Raw genomic sequence first — 22577 nt, forward strand, 5'->3', positions numbered from 1 at the left:
TAAGAAAGATAACACTAACATAGCACATTTCCTAAATTCCTTTTCTGTCCTAAAACACAGCCATGACATCAATAATTATCTACGTTTAGTGGGGTTCCTAACCCTTAACCTAGCTTTTGATATGGCTTAGGTTAGGGTTAGGGTTAAGATTTTGTTCACTGACTTTGCACAATCCTTCACTCATTTAGGTGAAAATGTACTCACAGAATGCAAATATTAGCCTGAAATGAATAAGCAAACTTATCTGTAGGTCTCTGTATCTACTTGTCTATAGGTTTTTTCATTTCAATTATTTTTCCTAATAATTATCTATTTGTTTATCTCTTGAATTTTGTTGGTTGCAATTAAAGATGGGAAAATGTCTGACATGATTTATCTTGATTTCTGGCTTTACAGTACATCACAAAAATGTGCAACTTCAATAAGGGTGTGTAGACTTTTTATATCCACTGTACTGTACAGTATATCTTAGCACTTACTAAATGAATAGGCCCTTGCATAAATCTTGGCTAGATACTTACTGTATTACCTTTCATCAATGGAACATTACTACTGTACATACCTTTTTTGTTTTAATATTGCAGGGAGTTACCCATACTTGACAAACTGTCCTTCAGTAGTAATTTAATAACCATTGCCTTACAGGTGTCTCCCATTCAAGATACAGAAGAATAATCAGCGTTTACAGTCTTGAGCAGTGACACCCAGCAATAGAATTTAAAAAATGAAAGATCAAGTATTTCACACAGTATTTTCTTTTTGAGGCATCAATTAAACGTTTTTTATAAATGTAAGTTCAGAGACACAGTTTTGGAAGTCATAAACTGAAATAGATAATGGAGAAAAAGAGTTATTACTCTAAAGTACTTGGTGACAGGATAATATCTTTTAAGAAAAATGAAGATGTCTAGCACAGTACTAGTGCATAGTTTAGCATTGTAACTGGATACCAGAAAACCAGTACAATTTTCGGCATTATACATTATATAGGTAACAAGGGCTGTATAAGTATTTTGAATAGAGTTTGAATCTTGTAAAAAATATGTCTCCTGAAAAGGATGTCGCACACAAGTGTATATACAGTATAGTACAGTACCAGCCTTTTAGCTAAATATGGCTACTCTAATTAGCAGCCCAATATCATGTTTCACTCAGTGTCACATGCAATAGGGATTGCGAAAATGCAAAAAATCAGAAAAACAAGAAAAATGATAATCTTGTAATTTCATCCTATTAATGCTATTACGGTATGTATACCCCATGAATAGATCTACTACAGTATAAAGAAAGGAGATCTGATAATCTTCTTTATTTAAGTAATCCTGGACTACCGGAAGAGGCATACATGAGGAAGCCAAAGAAACTGTTTGCACTATAGATATGCTTAGATGTATATATAACCCTGTTACAGACAAACATAGAAATATACAATGTCACTCACAGTTCCAGTAGGATTGTTTTTTACTAGCAAATAGCGGTCCGTTTAGAGAAAAACCAAAACATAACTATCAGTGGCAAAAAAATGACATGGAGAAGACACTTCACTACAGCAGAAGAGGGCAGATTGTCTTCTACTCAAATTATGTCCCTTTGCTCTCTTGTGACAACATTTTTATAAATATGTTTTAGATTTTGGTGATTAATTTCCCTGCAGGCAAATCATTTACTCCATAACAAATTGATTAGGAGGGGAAATGTTCATCTGGTTTGCCCACAAAGAAAACTGCACCCACAAGTCACTGAATATGTACCCTGACATCGCTGGCTTGCCCTCCATCGCTGGCTTGCCCTCCAAGAGTATACACTACTTGCCCTCCAAGAGTATACACTACTTGGGCATGTGCAAAAATACTGGAAAAAATCTTACCTTTTATGACCTGACAAAAAGGCATGACTTAGTCATCCTTAAAAATATTTTTACATTCCTTTTTTCAAATGAAAAATAACTATAAATCATTTTTTGTATGTGGAAGACCCGTGGAAAGAAACTATCAATGACAACACAGTTAAAATAAACATAGTTCTTCATTTCCATAAGTAATAACTAGTACCCCCCGTTTTATCTGCTGTCTGTCTCACATTCGTCTCTGCTTACTGTACATCTCATTTTACTGTTAATTTTAAATGACTGATCTTGTGCTTACAGATACTGTACCAAAGGACTCTTCTTATTTACAAATACCAGGAATAAAGCCTGGACTGTCTTGGAGAGGATTTGCTATGGTGATATTTTGAGCCATTAAGAAAACTGTAATGCATATTAGGCATTTCCATTAGCAGAAAAAAAGATAAAAAAACAATGATCATCTCCCTAGTTTGGGGTAAATAATATAGGTTGAGTACTTTGACACCTTTAAAGGAAAAGGCTGCCTTTCTCAGCAGAATTAAGTACAAGCAAGCCTTTGGTCATTTAATATGTACTGTACATAGACTAAAGCCCACTGGGTCTCCATTTGAATACTGTGGAATTAATGCGCTTTCCCTAGATGCAACTGGCATCTTGTAACCTGTAATGTGCATTGTGTTTATTAAAACATTTCATTTTGTAACAGTTTACTATTTTTTATTCCCTTTTTTCAGGTTTAAATCTCTGCAGTAAACAATCTCTCATCTCTGCAGTAAACATATATACAGTAGTATTCTTGTCCACAAAAACAAGTGTGTTAGATTAACGCTGACATCATGCTAAAGAGTGGCTGGCAGTACTGTTCAGTGGCAAAAGAGATGATCCAGTCTCCCTCTTTTTACAATGTGGACGTTGGATCCCATAATTGTCTGTGGAGACACAAGCTTGGGCTGAAGGCAAATTAAGCGCTGGCTTCCTTAGCTGAAGTCTCTGGGAGCGCTGATTACAAGGTGACTATTCCAGTCAAAAACAAAGTTCATTCCAAGCAGATACTCGGTTCTAGCTGGTGGCTTTCTTTTCCCATTCCTGTGACAGAAAAAGTGGAACATGTAAATAATCTTGCCATTGGGGCCGAACAAACCTCACCTGAATTTCTGGAAATCACCTGATTTATGGAAACATTCATGAAGAAATATTTGTTCAACACATCGTTCTAGTCTGTAATGAAAAAACTAAACCCATTGGATGCAAAGCGATATAAATTATCTTGTGGTAAAAGACAAGTACTCAAACTGCATTGTAAGTTTAAAAAACACAGAGGTGATCAGATGTCTTTCAATCCAGTACACAAGCTGCAATATACAGTACATACCCAAGTAATAATTAGTATGATAGTTATGTGATAAACCATAATAAAATGTTTAAGTATACTTTTAGCTATACTTTAATTCTGCAAAAACTATAACATTATTTGAAAAGGCACACTGTCTTGGTGATAACCATAACTATACCATAGTAAACAATAAAAAGATAATTCTACAGCATAACAATCATGGTATTCCATGTTAAATATTGTGACATTATATAATCAGGATTTTTTTACCGAAACTACCACCGTAATTTTACACTGGTAAGAACAATTCCCCCTAGTTTCCTGAACAGGAATTGTCTGATTTTACAGTTCTAGGTAGACATGAGCAGAGAGAGAGCAACAAACAGGTGGTAACCATCTGAGATACAGTACATCTTGCAGTTCTACTAATTAATTAAGGAGTTAAGAAGTACTGTACAGTGATACTATGATGCACACTGATTTATTAAAGGAAAAATCAAATCTATGTTACAGTAAATTAGCTTAATAGGCTTTGAGGCAGCAGAGATGTTTTTGCACATTAAGTCTGAGAGCCTTACCTTTGCTTTCTGTAAGACGTTCCCTTTGCTTGGCACCATGATTGATAAGGGTCTGTTCTTTAAAGCTGTGGCGGAGTTCACCGGTGAGGTTTCTCCATTGCATGGTGCTGCAGGTGCTGATGTGCATACAATGGGTTTTGCCTAAGACAAGGAAATCAGCTGTTAACTCGCTGTGTATTTGAACAGAATAAATGTTAGCTTCAATGTACAGTATGTATAATCTATGATCTAACAAATTAGAGAAACATTTTATGTACAGTACATGACCATAAAAATAACATATACAGTGCATACTAGCAAAATTAATAAATTATTTTATTTTAATGTTTAATATACTGTAAACATAGCATCTTTAGAGCTATATACAGTACAGTAATCAACTGCCTCAAATCTACTGTCTGCTACAGTAATACATTTGTTTATTATGTATTGTAGTTTTCATTATAAACAATATTAAGACATTTTGCACAAAGGCATCAGAAAAATGAATTATAATAAAAAATAATTATAAATTGAGGAAATGTACTATTCAGGTATAATAAACACAGAACATTAAAGCACTGAAAATGTGAGAAGACATGCAGATTAAAGAAAAATGAAACATTTTCAAAATGAAATGTGAAATGCTGCCATAAAAAAAACATTAAACACTGCTGCCTCCTGATAATGGCCTGAGCAAGCTGGTCCCACTGATGCTCTATTGGACTCAAGTCAGGAGAAAAAGCTGGATGCATACAGATCTCAGCAATGATTTCTCAGAGTTTTGCCATTGTAACCCTAGCTGTGTGTGGTCTTGAATTTTCGTCAATGAAAATGAACCTGCTTTGCCTTAAGGAATGGAAAAAATATTGGCTTAAGCATTAACTTGTCAATCTGCAGAGGTGAACTTATGCGGAAAGAGATTCCTTCAAACATCATCATATTCCCACTGACCAACTGGCTTGAACAATGCATGCATCAACATAACGTACATCATACTGTATGTCCCCATGAACATTGTTTTCAGCCATGTCTGTCAAAAACAAAAAGGCATCCATTGGTGAACAACCACCACTCTCTCTACTAATGCCACCCTGCTGGTGGATTGCTTATTTCTTCCAGGGACTATTCGTGTTGAGGTCACTACAGTGTGAAAACAATTATGCAGATGTATCAGATGAATAGAACAGAACAGGCGTGGTTACCGTCTGCCTGACAGGATTCGGTCTTTCTCCGAAACACGGTATCCTGGTTTTTATGGACTAGCTGCAGAATATCACACTCCAGAGACAACATCTATCACTCATAGGACTTCTTCAGTCATGCTTCAGCAACCAGGTAATTTCCTTAGTACGGGATTGCATCTTTTGCTGTTCATGTGTTTAGTTTTTTTAAATTGAAACAGCATTTGTAATAAACTCATTTTGGATATTTTCAATCAAACACTAAGCATGTTTTACAGTATGTTTAGGAAATAATATGACTCAAGCTCAGTACTTTGTTATCCAAAGGAGCGGTACGACTCAAACAATAAGTAAACCAATTTGCTCATAATGTGAAATGTAAATATTGTTTATTGTATATGCCCAATTAGCTATACTGTAGATTGTAAAGCTTAGGGTTGTGTGTATTTAGTTACAGTGTATCAATACACTGTATACAGTATGACTAGTACTGGGTTGATTTCACAGTACTGTGCATGCACACATTAAACGTAATGTAAAAAGTACTGAGCACTAATGCAACTAATACCTTTTAAACCTAAAGTGATTCAATAACTTTGAACCACTTCAAAAAAAGCAAAGTGAATGGAAGAAGGAATGGAAGAAGAAAGAATGGAACAAATACTTCTGTGCATTGCACACCACTGTGACACTGGAGCCCACCGTGTCTAAGAGGACGCTGTCCACTGCGGTGCCGAGAATGAACGGCCCTGACTCTGCTTTCTTCAGGTTCTCTTTCACATCCACCAGACTGAGCTCCAGGTCAACCCGTCTCCTCTCTTCCTGCTTGCACTCTTCCTCCAACTCCTTAAGCCTCTTCTCCAGCATCGCCAAGTCTGCAGGTTCTTTACCACAAACAGGAACACACATCACTGCTGGGCCACTGCCCCACTGAAAACATTCTGGTCTGCTTTTTTCTCCAAATGATAAGAGGCAGCACAGTCAATAATATCATCCCAGTTACTAATAAATAACATTTTTTTATCCTTGATTAACATGAAACTATCAACTATGTGGACAGCAAACTATTTTGGAGACAAGTGCGCATGGTTCTTATCATCCCTGGAACAAGGGCTGTAGTCATAAGGGTGTGTTGTTTAAAGATTGGAGATTCCAAATTGGAAAGAGAAATAAAGAAAAACAATGGTTGAATTCTAATCCATTGTTAGAATGTTTCCAGATTTATTTTTTCAAACTCTACTTTCAAGAACAAGGAAACCACAGTTATTATCCCTGTAATATTATCTGAATACAATCTGTCCAGTGAGTCAAAGGGATTAAAAACATCTTACAGTCTTAAGACATAAAAAACAACTCAAGTGCCACTCAATGGAGTTTGTTTTTCACTAGTAAATACTGTAGTTTCAAATAATTCAGGGGATACAAAAGACCAGTAAAACATGACATACAGAATTATCAGAATGCCCCTTATTCCCGGTGAAGAGAAATTATGCATGTCCCAAAGCACAAGGCGCAAGGAAAGACATGTTGTTCGGGATGCCAACCTATAACAGAGAGTGAGCACACACAGACAGATGCACAGAAAGACACGGGGACAATTTAGAGACACCAATTACTTTATGCCAGCCAGTATGTCTTTGGAAGGTCAGAGGAAACTGGAACAATGCCATCTCACTCAAACATAGGAAGAATGTGCACACTTTTCACAAAAGCAGCTCCTCACTGGAGTCAGACCAAGGATTGAAGAGCTGTGAGGCAGCACGGTGGCTTGGCAGTTACTTATCATAAGGTGATCCTTTCCGTCACTGCAAAAGCTACACTAACAGGGCAGAAGAAGCTGTTGCTCCACAGTACGATAACGCACCAGTCACACTGCATCATATACAGCAATGGAGACAGTCTTATATAAGGGACAAGAAGGACCTTCCAGTTCCTCCTGAGAAGCTCAAGCCTGCGCCTCGGAAGAGGAGGTACCTGCAGAGGCTGACATGGCGTCCTTCAGCTCCCGTTTTTGCATGCGCAGCTGTGCCAGTTTTCTGCGGATCTGTTCTTTGTCCCTCTCTAGCCTGTCTCTCTCATCTGTGAAGCGGCGGACCTCGGCTTCAGTGCGGTTTTTTCCCAGCTTGTTCTCGATGGAACCTGTTGGTTCAATTGAAATATGTATATGTGTATGCGTTATCATTAGTACCTTTCCGTGGTGAGCACTAGAGCACAAGCCTCGATAAATCCAATGAGGACAGACAACATAGTTAATATACAGCTTTAAACTTAAAAAGTAATCAAGTAATTAATACCAAGTAAAAGTATATTCATAATTCAAATCAGGGTTTGCATATGCAAGTGCATAGGGACAACGTAGACAGATCAATTAACCTGGCCAGAACAGAATGGTGTAAGGAAACTGGTGCACCTGGAGAAAGTCCATGTGAATACAGTGAGAACATGCCAACTTCACACAGAAAGCTCCCCAGTGTGGAATTGCCTCTAACCACAATATCATCCACAAATTACAAGTATTTTTAGAGAGGCAATGATACACATTTCTCCTTTGCCAGGCTTTGTAAATTAAATGGCCTTTCTGAGAGATCCAGTTAAAAAGCCTCACTAATGTCTGTTATTCTTTTAACTCTCAAGCAAAAGAAAAACAATAAGTGCTAACAGTGAGACCTGAGATAAGAGGTTGCAAGTGTCATTCATAAATGTTTGTCAAATATGATCCATTAATAAAGTATTGATACAGTGATATATTAATTGACTGGGTCTGTGTGATCTCGTAGCCTGTTCTATTTTACTCTACTAAAAGTTGGTTTATTGTCCAATATAAAGTATAATTTTACAACCCCTTGTCACACATACCTGCTACTGTGAGCCTGGGTTTTTCTGAAGTCTCCATGGTCATTTTCACAGGCTGAGGGCTAGGCACAGGAGTCCTCTGGGGTTCATTACTTGGAAAGGTGATTTTCTGGTGCTGTGATTGTATTTTTATGGTGGCTATTGGAGAAGACCTTTCATTCTCCACACCCAGGACAGCAGCACTGGTTTTAATGGTGTTCCTGCTCTGCGATGTTTCAGGATCATTCCTAGCTTGCAAATCCTGTTTATACGTAAAAGAAAACAGAATCTGATAAGATATGAATAGGATTAGAATCCAATCGAAAAAGGGTTGGTTATGCTTGGGAAATAGAATGCTAGAGGCACAAAACCCAGAAGTAAACAAACCTGCCTGTAGAATAACAAGAAGAATACCCAGAGAAAACAAGATGTGTACAGTAATTATGTAAAATGGAGCAGAGCAGAGAAACAAGTGAACAAACAGAAAAGGGAATACAGATAAGACATTAAAGCCTTTCAATTTATTAAGAATCAATGCTGATTTAGGCCATCATGTTATATGACATTTTATAACACTTTTCAGTAACAACATATAACCTTATCATTGTCTCAGACAAATACCAGCTTATTTTATTTTTATCCTTATCTTGGCTGGTGTCAATGCACAATTAGCAGCTTCGCTTACATGGTCCAGTGGAACCCATGAGGAAAAGAAAATATCCTGTCTTTCCAGTTTCATGTATCAACTCTTAATACTCGCTTATCAGTGTGAGTTTCTCTGAGCAAGTTTACAAACCTCTGTATGTTCTTTTGTAAAGATAGAGCTTAACACTAAGATTATACTGTAATTAATTCTGCTCCAGGAGAACGTGATGTATAGTAGGTGATTTTTTTACCTTGTCTCCCCAACCTGCTTTGGGTACAAGTGCTGATTACAAGCGAAATTAGGAGTATTCTATTCCTCAGTCTATCTGTTCATGCAGACTTTATTATCAACGTTGGTTATTTTTTCAGGCTTCATATCAGTGATCACCTATTTAAAAATGATAATCACACTAATCATACAGATCTAAAATGCAGAAAACTCCAGGTTTTTATTATCTGTTACTTTAGAAAGCTTTGGCATAGGTATTACCATGGTCTTAAAAACTCACCATGCTTGTCTTTTCTTCAGGCTTACTGTCTACATCCTCTGTGTTCTTGGGTTCCTGGGGCTTCTCTGGTGGCCTCTCTGGGAGACTAGGCTCTCTGGCCATTACTGGAGAGCCCAGAGGTGAGGCTCTGCCACAGGAGGTGTGGAGGAAAGACTTCACAGGTATGAGGTCCAGGTAGACTCTGTCAGCATCCTGCTCAGCACTCGTGACTTCACTGATGGGCTCCTGGCAGACAGCGAATGCCATAAAGAAAATCCAAGCAAACAAGGCTTTAATCAGCACATGAACATAAAAGTCTACAGACTTCTGTGTTTATTCAATATAAAGTGCTGCAGCAGAAATCAAAATCTATAGATTTTAACAGTGCTCTGCCATACTGTCAAAGATGACAACAGAAAGAGATGACACAAGAAAGGAAAACATTTGGTCAATCTGGTCCATTAGGTAGTTAGTAACTTGATTGATACAAGGATCTCAACCAGCTATTTCTTGAAGGAAGCGAATGAATGGGCTCCAACCACCAGAATTTAGGTAAAGATGTGCCTTTCTGTTCTCGGTTATAATTGCACTTCCACAAGTGTCCTCTTGTATCCTCCGATGTATAAAAATGATTCATATGGCAGATGTATTTTCTTACAATTAATTGCACACAAGCAAGAAAGACACTGTTTTAGCTGTGGAACACACACCCAAACAAGGCTCCACAGCCGAAATGATGTGTCAGAAAAAACTGGAAATATTTCCTAGACCAAATAAAGTTACCTTATAGATTTATATAACTGCAGAGTATGGTAAGTTCAAGATGTTTCCTAGGTGTTGAGTATATAACAAGTTCAGCTAAAAAAATATTAGCATTGGAAATGGAAAGCAAATTACCTCCTGTTCTGGTACAGCCACATCATCATAAATGTCATCTGGTTCATTAGGAATGGCAGGTAGATTGTCTGTGTAAGCATTGGGTTCAGAGTATCTTCTCTGCATGAGACTGAAAAGACACCAAACAGGTTAAGGGGGCTTAATCACATACTGTACTGCCTAAGGTGTATTCATCAATAAAGTGTCTAAGTGTAGTGCAGTGTACTGAAACTACATCATTGGCATAACTATCTTTTTTTTAAAGAAAGTTATCTTTAACTATCTTTTATAAAATCTCCACAGGTGGATGCAATATAGAAATTCACTCTACCTCTTATTACTTCAGAGCCTCAACATTTTCTATTATTTATCCATACCATAATAAAGAGATGTTATATGAAATGTTGTGACTATTTTTACTAATTTTCTCTGCTGTCTGGAATTAGCTGAAAGTCGGTTTGGGTTCTGCTGAAGAAATTAACCTCTGCAAAGACACTTCATTTTTCCCTTTGCTAGAATTCCAAATGAGCAATGTCAGCCGAAGAGCAGACTTACTACATAGAAGTCTTTGCTGCATTAACAATGCAGGATATCCTCTCAGAGTCGACATAATCATAAGTGAGCTCCTCTGGATCCGTTTTGGACCCAGACTGTGACAACAGCAGGCCAAGCCAGTGTCCCATCTCTGCTGAAGACTTTGCCTACAGAAAAGAAAGGGTGCTCAGTTATTTAAGAACTGTGTAATTACTTAATTACTATGAGAAATGTTTGTAAGACTTTCAAAAAGTCAAGCTATCATATAAACCACAGACATGAGAATGCTGCTGAAGTTATTTCTATTTTAATTTTGTTTAATGTTATTCTATTTTCCATTGTATGTTTCATGAAAAAACACTTCAGAAATTATCTGAAGTTAGAAATGAGAATTCATCCATCCATCAATTTTCTAACCACCTTATCCACTACAGGGTCATGGGGAAAGCAAACACACACACACACTCAGGGCCAATTTTCCCTGAAATTGAAGCACCCAGAGGAAACCTATGTGAATACGGGGAAAACACAATAGCTACACACAGATAGCTCCCCATGAATTGAACATGGGGCCCACAGGACTGCAAGACAGCAATGTTCAACACTGAGCCACTGCACAACCTCAAATGGAGATTTATCTTGCAGACTTCAATAGAAATTGGTTTGCGGATATTCCAATACACTAGTGAAATCCTTGATAAAGAAGAAAACAAAAGGTATTTTACAGTAACCCAGTGAATTAAACTAGAAGTAGAAATATCTTTTTTTTCCCTCTGTGAATGGTTACGCTGAACAGTTCTCACATCTTTTGACATAAAGTTGTAAATTCTAAGTAAAAAAAAAATACATATGGCAAAATGGAAGATCTATTATTATCTACTAATGTGTATTTTTTTCTAAATTTCCCTTGCACTAAAAGACAGATTAACAAACAAAAAGAAAAACAGTAAAAGACGAACTGCAGAAATGGCCCATGTAAACATAAGAACATAAATACTGTACAGCGATATCAAATAATAGCACTGTTTTACAAGGGTTTTTGTAATGGCAAAGGTCTATCACTGGATGGCAGCAGTAGCATTTTTAATTAACTGAGGATATCACTCATTGCCCCCAAAGTATTTGTTTCCTTCCTGGTATCATGCCAGCCATTTAGGCATATTAATTAGGATGCTCTAACATCTAACAGACCTTAAAGATGCTTGCTTGTGCAATTTCAACTCAGTTCGCAGGATGCCTATCTATTTTTCATTCTAAATTGCATACTTAAGGCTAATGAGATTGCACAATTTAGCTGAGGCCAGATGCCATTTTTCCTCTCTAACACTAGAGAGGCTGAGAAGGTTTAACTGCAAGACGTGTCTGTAAGAATGCCAAACAGACAGAAATAAGATGTAACACTTGTTATAATGACATGATGATGCAGTACCAAATGTCGTTTGAATGATTCTAAATAAAAATGATACAACGCAATGAACATTATGTCTGTAGATTTCTGTAGAAAAGAATGCTGCAGGTATTAACATGTTAGGGGCCAAAGTGTAATCAAGCACAAGCAACACCAGAATTCATCATATCTGCAAATGCACAGTAGAATTTCTAATTCACAAAATCACAATGAGTGTACTTCTGTATTAGAACCAGCATTGTGAAATGAGCCGAGAGAAATGAGAAGTGTACAGGATTTCAATGGCCTAGCCCAGGCATTCCAGTGTTTTTTCTAAATGTCAGGTAGATTGCAGCTTTTGAGAAACGGCCTGATGTATACAGTAGTAGGCTGGTGGGGTATTAATTAATAAGTACAAAAGTAATATAAAGAAAGCCTGGATTTTGAAGCCATTAGTTACAGCTTAATATGATTCCTTTATCCATCCATCTTCTAACCACTTCTCACAATTCATGATTGCAGGGGAGCTAGAACCTATCCCAGCAAGCAATGGGTGCAAGGCAGGGTACTGTACACCCTAGGCACAGACACACACACGTATAACTAGGGCCACTTTTCCCTGAAGTCCATTAATTTTTCAGTATATTTTTGGACTGTGGGAGGAAATCAGAGCACCTGGAGGAAACCCAAGTGAACGTGGGGAGAACATATAAACTCCACACAGATAGCACCCCAGGAATTGAACCCAGGGCCCCAGCGCCGTGAGACAGCAATGCTAATCACTGTGCCGCCCATGATTTCTTTATAAGCCTGGCTATTACCTAAACATCACTAACATTATTACAGGCATCCCTTTACAGCATTCATCCATTCTGTGAAGCCTAAGACTTAATCAAAGTCATATATCTATCATACACTGTGGCACTAATACCAAGGACATTTATAGCATTCACCTTTTTTGCTGATAAATTTAATAAAACACAAGCTTGCTTTATTCTGAAGTTTTGATAAGATGTTTCTCTATAGCAAACAAAAAATCCTGGACTTAATAAGGACTAAAAGACAACTATAAATTATATAGTCAGTTTTATATTATTAAGGCCCTTTTCGTCTCTGGTCCATAAACAAAATTTAAGTCCCACGACAAACGTGACTAAATGATTCCATCTTCATTTAACCTGTGAGTGACCCAGGAGGTCAAGTGGCTAATCAATAATCTTGCTTCTTAATTATCAAACTACTGTAACCTCAGCTGTCCTTTATTTTGAGAGGACTGTCTTGTAATACACAAGAGCTTTCGGCAAAAAAACAGAAAATGCCAGCAGAGGAAAAATTCAAGGGCAATCTAGACTCCAGAATTAATTCAGATTAAATACATACCAGAATGACCTACAATAAGGCCCATGGGGACAGACATTATTTGACAACAGAAAACAAATTGCCCAGACATTAAATGTTAAGAAGTAGAAGCTACTATTTGGCCGCTGAAAAGAAGCTTCCTGTAACTGTCAACAAGGACAAACCCTGCAATTATTTCAATTTCAAACTCATTTCAACCTTAGTTCTGATAATAAGAGCTGTCTTATTGCAGTAATAATATCATAAAGCCACTGTACAAGCATTTACCTGACCATATATACTATATACCTGCACAACTGTAGGTTGTTTATAATGTCCCTAAGACATATAAAAAATCTTTGGCAAAAATATTATTTTATGTGCATTTATAATTGAGAATTTAATGTATTCAGTCCTTGAATAACACAAGGCTTGACAAAAACTGGTAAGCTTAACACATACAGTACTGTTTCACAAGTGAAATTACTGCTGCAGGGAAAAAAGTTCAGCGGTAACATAAAGCATTCTCCCTGATTTCTGGTGATAAAACACATGAATAAGAGGCACAGCCCTGCACTGGTGTGTCAATACACTGAGCTGTTTTATTTGTGTACAAACTCACCTCTAGCGTGGCTAACTGCTCCCCTTCCTGCTGGATCCTGAAGGAGTACAGGTGCTCTGGGCAGGGGTCAGGGACAACCATGCAGCCTTCCAGGGTCACAGGCTGGTGTGCTACCTTGTTCTTACTCTTGTCCTGGTAGAACCACAGCTGCCCATTTTTAATCTGGCACCAGCGGGACCGCCACTGACTGTTCACTAGCACATTGAGATATCCTGATGGACACAACACAGCAACGTCAGCAACGGCTCACTAGATCTTCTCACTTCACCAAATACCCTGAAACACAACATCCTAATAGAAAACAAGCTGGATCTAGTTTTGAATTTCTTTTTTTTCCCCAATTTCCCTTTTTATACTCACAGGTGGAACGCTAATGCTTACTTTATATCACAGCTCATACCAACAGCTCTTGTATTCTGTGAGAATGATGGGAAAAGGCAGACACGATCCTCTAACCCACCTACGAAGCTATACATCTTCTTCGAATACAAAATTATTTTTTACCAGAGGTGTCAACAGCTTTCTCTGGACTATCCAGTAAAGGAGGTTTCTTTTTTCCAATGTTCATGAGGTTACTCAGCTTCAGGCCTGCCCCAGACTTTTTCTTAACTGTGAGAAGAGTCACAGAAAAAAGTATAGGTACAACTTATATAGACACACTGTACGTTATGTATTGTATACATGTATACTGTAATGCCATGTTTAAAAAGAACAACTAAAATTAAAAGAAAAGCTGTGTGAATGTTAAGCTGGGTGTAACAGAATGCAAAAAATACTGTACAACAGAGCAGAAAAAACCCTGTAAAACTTGTCCTGGGAAGACTCTCATATTGAAAGATAACTTTCATAACCTGTAGAAAAAATTGACATTATCAGATTCACACAAGTTTAGTTTGTACAGTATGCATGGCTGGATGAGTGTATGCTTATTTTTATGTTTATACTGTACAGGTTGTTAAAGGCTTTCATAACAGCTCTCAGCATACAGTAGTATACAGCACATGGACTTCAACTTCATCTTACGCCCAGGCCTAGTAGGCAAATTAATTTCAAACTGCAACTTTGCAAAAGACTGTACGACTGAACATTATATCGTTGTAGTGTGGTTACCCTTGACTGCACACTACAGAAGCCGAGGGAATTGCTGTTTCCTAATTTTGTTCACTGCAGGTTTTTGTGCAAACGTGATCCAGAGAGTGTGTGTGTCTTCCTTGCCACCAGAGGGTGCCCCTTAGCATAATACTGTATACTGTATATATACCCATATATTGTATATATATACTGTATAACTAATTGTATGCAAGAGAGTTTAAAAGAGTTAGGGCAATTCATAAATTAAATAAGCAGATACCCATGATCATTTACTGGATTACATAAATTGTTAATAAAATATCCCTGTCCCAAAACATCCTCATTGCAGCAGCTCAAAAGATTCTTTTTGGCAGAAGCTTTTTGGCTATTTTGTATCTGTTGCATTATGGGACTTCATTATAACTAGCAAATCTTCAATGTTACAGACCATTTTATTGCCCATACCATGACAAGGTAGAAAATCACCTGATGCTAGTTATTCACACAAAATGGCCTGTAGGAAGACAGATGAACTTCTCAAACCTCTTGAAGAATGGCAAATACTCAGTTTTATTGACTATTATCACAAGCCCAACCAACAAGATAACTTGGCATACACAACAGACAGAACGCTTCTACCAGGACAGATTCAAGGACAGATGCAGATCATTGGAGTGCAAGTTTTCCAAATATGGTAACTATGTATAAGAATAAAACTCCCAATAAATTACACCTTATCACTTTTCACTCACAGGTTCTATCATATTTTATATATAGACTGAGAATGAGAGGAACTTAACAGTTATAACTGTAACACATGCAGATACTATAAGGAAATTACCACCAATGTTTTAATGTAGACATAAGCAAATTCAGTATAAAGCCAGCAGCCATATCACCCTACAAATAGCAACCCACTGAAGCTAAGCAGGTGTAAGCCTGTTCAGTACCTGGATGGGAGACCTCCTGGGAAAAACTAAGGTTGCAACGGGGGGTGCTCACCCTGCAGCCTGTAGGGGTCCTAATAATAATAATAATAATTGCTTACACTTATATAGTGCTTTTCTGGACACTCCACACTCCATTTACAAGTAATGGGGACTCCCCTCCACCACCACCAATGTGCAGCATCCGCCTGGATGATAAGACGGCAGCCATAGTGCGCCAGAACGCTCACCACACATCAGCTATCAGTGGGGAGGAGAGCAGAGTAATGTAGCCGATTCATAGAGGGGGATTGTTAGGAGGCCACAATTAGTAAGGGCCAATTCAAATTTTGGCCAGGACACCGGGGTTGCATTTTTGGGATTGGGATTGGGATTTTTAATGACCACAGAGAGTCAGGACCTTGGTTTTACATCTCATCCGACTGTTTACAGTATAGTGTCCCCGTCACTATACTGGGGCATTAGGACCCATATGGACCGCAGGGTGTGCGCCCCCTGCTGGCCCCACTAACACCTCTTCCAGCAGCAACCTTAGTTTTTCCCAGGAGGTCTCCCATCCAGGTACTGACCAGGCTCACACCTGCTTAGCTTCAGTGGGTTGCCGGTTGTGAGTTGCAGGGTGATATGGCTGCTGGCCCCCTGTATAGTGACGGGGACATTACAGTATACTAAAAAAGAAGCCGTCCTTCAGAGGAGATATAAAAAGGTCCTGACTCTCTGTGGTCATTATAAATCCAAGGGTGTTTCTCAAGAAAAGTAGGAGTGTCACCGCGGCATTGGCCACATTTCACATTGGCTTTTTCCAATCATGGCCTCCTAATAATCACCATCTATAAACTGGCTACATCACTCTGTTCTCCTCCCCACTGATAGCTGGTGTGTGGTGAGTTAACTGGTGCACTATGGCTGCCATCGCACAAGAGGTTCTGCACTTGGTGGTGGTGGAGGAGAGTCCCCATTACCTGTAAAGCACTTTTCTGGACACTGCACTCAAAGCGCTTTATAAGTGTAAGGAATTATTATTAAAGGCTTGGATTGCAGCTGCTGAAATAGTCAAAGACTTACCACATGGTGTTTCTATAAAGCTTTAATAATCTTAGATTTGTGGTGCTTCGGCTGTGTAGTGCAGGCCGGATTGTTTGTGTGTATGGGGGGTGGGGGCTCCCCCTTTTGATTTTTCAAATTTGTCTGTGTGTTTGATGATTAAAAATCAATAATTATTTCTTAGCAAAAACAGCTGTTTCACCATAAATGCAGCTTTATACCAATTTTATTTTTGTTAAGAAACTTTAGCAATATGTATTCCAATAAACATTTTAATGCTTTTTACCATCTTTAGTTTCTGGTGTTTCAGCATGGCTGTCAGTGCTGCTTCCACTCTCCGATGCAATCGAATGCCTTTCATTGAGCTCAACCTGGCAGCAGAAGGAACACAGTGTCAGGCACCTTTGCAGTCAGAAGGCATCATTGTTCCTTAGTCCATTGTGGAAGTTCCTGTTCCTTCCACAGTCAGCCACAATAAACATCGATCCATCTAGATCAGGTAAGTCATATGCAAAATGCCAAAGAAATGGAGTATTCATTCCTCTGGCATTTTGCATTTGGCATTTTTTCTGTAACATTGTGTGACAGGAAAGTTAAGTTTATACTTCAGACTAAAATCAGATTCATACCTTAGTGCAAATGAGTCGAGGGGAATCAGAGATATTGTGGGAAACATCAAACTCTGCTTGTTTTGCGCTGATTTCCTGAATTACCTGTAGGAATGATTGAGACAAACATTATCACACAATTTAAGTCTAAACTCTAAAAAGTCCAGGTATTCAAAGATATTTTGCTCCAGTGCAGAATGAAAAATTCAATGGTTGCAAAGGGTGCAATATACAGTAGGGATGTGTGATTGATCTGCATGTTTTGCAACAATTTCTTAATTACGTTACAGTAAGTCAGTAAAATATCTGCATAAAATTAAATAATTTAAGATGGCAGCTGTGTTTGTAATACTATTTTCTTCCTGATCCCTGGAGTGGAGTTATCTCACCATGATAGCTACTGCATATTTTATAAAAGCAGTTTTTTTTCCTGAGATTGAGGTTATTAATTGTTTAAATACTATTAACAAAAAGGCTGTACAGGGATTTTAATAATAATTAGTACAATAGACCATTTTTATGATGTGTTGTAAAACATCCCATATAGGTGTGTCTCCTAAGGAAATGAATAACAACACCTTATTTGTTTCTAAATATTTTCATTTTTATGTGGTCCTCTATACACAGTATGGATCTGCAGGAATTTTGAATTAAATGTTTAAATGTAGCCTTCATTTTATCTTCTACAACCTGGAAGCTGGCCTTGTTTTCCATTATACTTCAGTTCTCACTCACATTATGCCAAACATTGAATTGTTCAGGACAGATGTTGGTAATACAGTAAATGGTTCAGTGTTTGTATTTTAAAGCATGGATAGAAGTGAATAAAATGGGCAGCACCCAAAAAAAATTGAATACCCACAAAGTTTGAGAAATTGGTTGCTGCTATGAACCCCTTAGTTAAGGTGCAAAAATATAAAATAGTAAGAAACTTGACAAATGTCTGTAGATGAATTATAGTAATACATTCCAGCCACAATTTAGACATAATGAAAGATAATTTGCTTAAATTAAAAAAAAAACAACAGTCAAAATTTACTTTAAAGCCATGACTTTGTCATCTGAAAATCCATTAAAATGACCCCAAAACAACCAACAAGGCAATACACTTACAGAGGAAAAAAATGATCAGGGATTTATTTTTTGCAGGCTGTACAAAGCATTCCCATTCATTTTTGGAAACTTGGCGCCTATGCCATACAGCTTATTCCTGAAGACAGGACTCAGGGGATCGGGGCTTTTGTTTATTCACAGTTCAAAGTACTTCTGACAGTTAACAAGGAGTTCCTCATCCCTAGTCCTTTCCCATCCTCCTTCCTCACATTTCATACCACGTCCCCATAGCCTCTCCCACATGGCACAAAGGCCACAAGGAGCCTTTCATTTTTCAAAGTTCCTCACATAAAATCATTATGATTAATGTGTGAGTTCAAACCAGTTTTGCTAAAAGAGAGTGTTTGTGAAAAATGTTTCAAAGAGGTGCTGTTGACAGCAGTTTTTAGCTCCCACACATGCCTGGCAATGGAGCACTGTTCAAAACAGCAGGTTGGGAACAATCTCAGGCACTGAAACGTTTGATGTGCAGCTCAGTGTCATGCAAGAGGTAAGAAAACTACTACATATTGCTACTAAAGGCAAGAATGTTTAATTATTAGCTTCTCATTTTGCAAAAGCTGGCACAGTTTATGCCCACTAATGCAATTTTTGCGTACTGTATAACTTGCCAAAAGTTTATCCTCCTTCCTAAAACCAGCTTCCTCACATACTATGTTCAATGCATTCATGAAACTCAATACAACACAGCCACACACTAAGAAAAACAGTTTCTTAATGTTGTATTAAAAATATTTACATATATCACACTGCACCTACAGTACATAATACAGACAACAGTTTCAGAAACAATGCAAGTAAAATATAATTTGGAGTCCCTACAAAGAGTAACTTTGTAAGTAACTCATTAAGCTACAACATACTGAAATACTATACAGAATATAAAACCAAAGTTAAGGTGGGGTGTGAGACTTAAAACTGCTAATCTCCCATATGGCAAAATATCGCAAATCATGTGTCATCAAGCATGACAAGCTCTTCCGTGGAAGTCAGAAGAAAGAAGGAAAAATCAGAACCATCTCCAATCTTTTGTTCGCAATAGGGAACACTTTGCATCCAGTGCTGCTACTCTTAATACCTGCATTGGTAGACTCTGTGCATCAAGAGATGATCAAATTTCCAATTAAGATTTGGTTTAATTGATTATTAAGTAGAAAAGGGATGTCTCACACTGGAAAAAAGTTGGAAAACAATATGCATGTGAATTACCAGCATGAAAAAAGGAAAACATGAAACTTACAAGGCACCAACAGTATAAAATACCGTGAATGCAGAAGATAGGCCAAATGGCTTCCTTTTGTTTGCAACAAATAATATGTGTGATGAGACCTAACACAGACAATAATAACCTACTGTAGTATCTTACCTTAAGCCACTGCTCCGTCTGCTCTTTGCTCTGCAGGCCCAGCACAATCACCTCTCCACTCATAGGGATAATCTTTAACTTATGCTCCTTCTTTTTCACTTGCTTCTCTTTGTAAATGACGCTGCAACCCACCAGGTTCACATCTAACTGAGGATTCTGGTCCTTTGAGCTCTTGTAACACTGGGGCAAGAAAAACATAATTAAATGACTATGGAGAGCAATACCCTTAATTTTCCAAACCCTAACCCCCCAGCCTTCCTATTTTTTACATCTGTAAGAAGGAATAAGGTTTTCTATTTTTCACTCTCTCAGTTCAGAACTTCAGTCCCGCAACATGGGGAGAATGTGTTGTTTATCTTCTGACCCACAGCAAACTTCTTCCCTGCAGGAGAATTAGATCAAACTCACAGGCACCCTGAAAGTCCCGAGGATCATTATTGTGCAACAAGCTGAAGATAAGCTAAGCAGCTCAAGACCATGCAGCTCTGGCGGAGCTCAGCTACTTATGCAGATGAGGAATCCCGGTCTCAGTCAGCTAATGACATAATCCTTGCTCAGACCAGTAGCACCTGGAGTACAGGGCTCCACATGTGATGATACAAAACTGCAAACACGTATAATTTATCTTCTAAGTAAATGCATAACACATATTCATCAGGAAACTATCAATTACTGTAGCTAACAAAGTTCATTTTTAGTTCCTGTTTAAGGGGTAACAGTCAAGTAAGTATACAGTATGTCAAAAGTTACATAGGACCTTTTCATATTAAACTAAGCAGTCCTGACACCAAAATATCACTTATGGGACAGAAAGGCTATCACAAAATAAGCCAGACATGCCCGCCATTATTTAATATTTCGGGTCATAGGAATAACAAAGGGCCAAACAGAAATGACAATGCAGAAAGTTAATAGCAATACCACTGGTGAGGGAACTATAGAAACAAAGCAGAAAAATACCACCCTTTATGTGCGTTTGTAAGGCGGTGTGTGGAAGGTGTTATATATTAGATTGCTGTAACTAAGTAAAATCAAAATTGACCTAAAAGTACTAACCTAAATTCCTCTATACTCATGTTGGTGTATTTAAATACAGCCTTCGACAATGAATGGGATCTCAAAGAAAGATAAGTATTCCTTACACAGTCGACACTGAAGGTAGACATGATCACTGGAGAAAAAGCCATACCTTTCCAGCATAACAAACCTTCTTGAGCAAGCATTTCTAGTTTAACTGAAGTGCATTTGTTATGGCTGCAATATTGCATGTGTCTGTATGCAGTGGGGAGCAACTGCTCTCAGCCATCCGTCTGATACTAAACAGGTATTACTATGTCAACATGATTTAAGAAGGTACAGACAATACCTCATAAGTTGACGTCTTCGGCGATTTACGCTAGACATGTCTGTATTTGCCAGCGGACATTCTTTGGCTCAGAATCACTGCACTGAGGGATGACTGCTCCCCTTAAGAGGACAGGTGGAAGAAGCCTTCAGCTGAGGCAAGCAGCAGAGAGAGGGGATGGTGTGGGGATGGAAAGCAGCAAATGATATAACAGGAAAAGGAAGAGTGTGAGATATGTGACATGAGCTGCAAAATGGTTTAGGCCTCCGGAAAAAAAAAAAAACCCTGTCTAAACGTCATAGGGCCGGGTAGAGTATGACGGCTTCAAATTTCCAACACCCACCATCAGCCGATGCTCCTTGATGACGCACAGCTGTTTTGCCCACTGGCCCAGCCACTTCTTCCTCCACAGGAAGGCACAGATACGGGCATCCTTCATCAACTCAATGGAGGCCTCAGGAGAGGGCCACTGATGGGTCGCCGACTTGCCTTTGGTCACCTCTTCTTCATCATATGATTCATAGGAGCTGCTGACAGCATCACAGTCCTCTGCAACACACAGAACAGTATTTAAGATAACTCCCAACCTGGGTTCTCATTTTGAGACATTGGTCACATGCTGTTGGCAAAAAGACAGAAATGCAATATGTCTCAAGCAATGATAACCTCAAATTTCTCAAGCAATGGTGAATGATGCCACATGCATAATGTTCCTTATACTGTAATTTAATCAAGCACCCTGAACAGAAACAAACACATGCATGGTCCATCTGTATGCAGAAATCAAACACCAAGAGTCTAAAAATGACATATTTATGGGACTTACTGAACTCAAATTGGCTATTTTAGCAAGACTTCAAGGGTTGTATGTGGGAAAAAGTGTCACTTATGTTAAGGTCAAGTATTGCCTACCACACAGTTAGGTGAATCTTGTATGAAATTCAAGATGCAGATTTAAAAAAAAAAAGATACCCCTTGTGATTGTAGCATAAATTACACCCTCAGCAGCTTCTATATGTGTCCTGGCTCCTGTGATGATAAGTTTACCAAAACAACCAAAATCTACAGGGACAGAGAACAGGAAAGATGTAAGAAGACAGTGGACGTACTGTAAGTAACAGATAAAACAAGAAGAAAAGAAGAGGGATTGAAAAGTCTGCCAAGGCATGACACTGATAAGCACTAAGACTTCAAATGGTACTGTATGCTTTACCCCTCCTAGTGCCTCTGAGCTTTGCTGTGAAGTATTCCAGGAATAAAAGAGGAGTGACTGTATATTTAGTCAGGTTACATTCAACAACTCAAATCACAAATTTTCAACTAACTGAGAGCTTTATCGAGGTGAAGACTTTTTTCCAACCTTGGGCTGCTGACTACACATTATGTTAATCATCACGGAACTATCAAAAATGGCATATCTCAATGTGGCACCAGGCATCCT

The 22577-nt window shown here is 38.2% G+C and overlaps 1 protein-coding gene across 3 annotated transcripts in view; it reads right to left on the reverse strand.

Annotated features, from left to right (window-relative positions):
• Nucleotides 1-1281: 1281 nt before the first annotated feature.
• The window catches only part of afap1l2 (actin filament associated protein 1-like 2), an 83675-nt gene continuing 62379 nt past the window's right edge, over nt 1282-22577 (reverse strand). For 2 of the 3 annotated variants that reach the window (XM_015347896.2, XM_015347895.2), the window contains exons 6-20: nt 22109-22198; nt 21480-21685; nt 19792-19971; nt 17334-17417; nt 16991-17075; nt 14147-14251; nt 13643-13854; nt 10317-10462; nt 9783-9891; nt 8907-9131; nt 7777-8014; nt 6895-7059; nt 5623-5804; nt 3758-3898; nt 1282-2932 (exon numbers count right to left, since the gene is read on the reverse strand). In XM_015347896.2, coding sequence (XP_015203382.2) covers nt 2906-2932; nt 3758-3898; nt 5623-5804; nt 6895-7059; nt 7777-8014; nt 8907-9131; nt 9783-9891; nt 10317-10462; nt 13643-13854; nt 14147-14251; nt 16991-17075; nt 17334-17417; nt 19792-19971; nt 21480-21685; nt 22109-22198 — 2195 coding nt within the window. In that variant the 3' untranslated portion in view covers nt 1282-2905. The remainder of the gene's footprint in view (nt 2933-3757; nt 3899-5622; nt 5805-6894; nt 7060-7776; nt 8015-8906; nt 9132-9782; nt 9892-10316; nt 10463-13642; nt 13855-14146; nt 14252-16990; nt 17076-17333; nt 17418-19791; nt 19972-21479; nt 21686-22108; nt 22199-22577) is intronic. The other variant, XM_015347897.2, reaches the window with a different exon arrangement.

The sequence above is a fragment of the Lepisosteus oculatus genome, chromosome 4 (genome assembly GCF_040954835.1).
Source record: "Lepisosteus oculatus isolate fLepOcu1 chromosome 4, fLepOcu1.hap2, whole genome shotgun sequence".
In the NCBI taxonomy this organism is placed as follows: domain Eukaryota; kingdom Metazoa; phylum Chordata; class Actinopteri; order Semionotiformes; family Lepisosteidae; genus Lepisosteus; species Lepisosteus oculatus.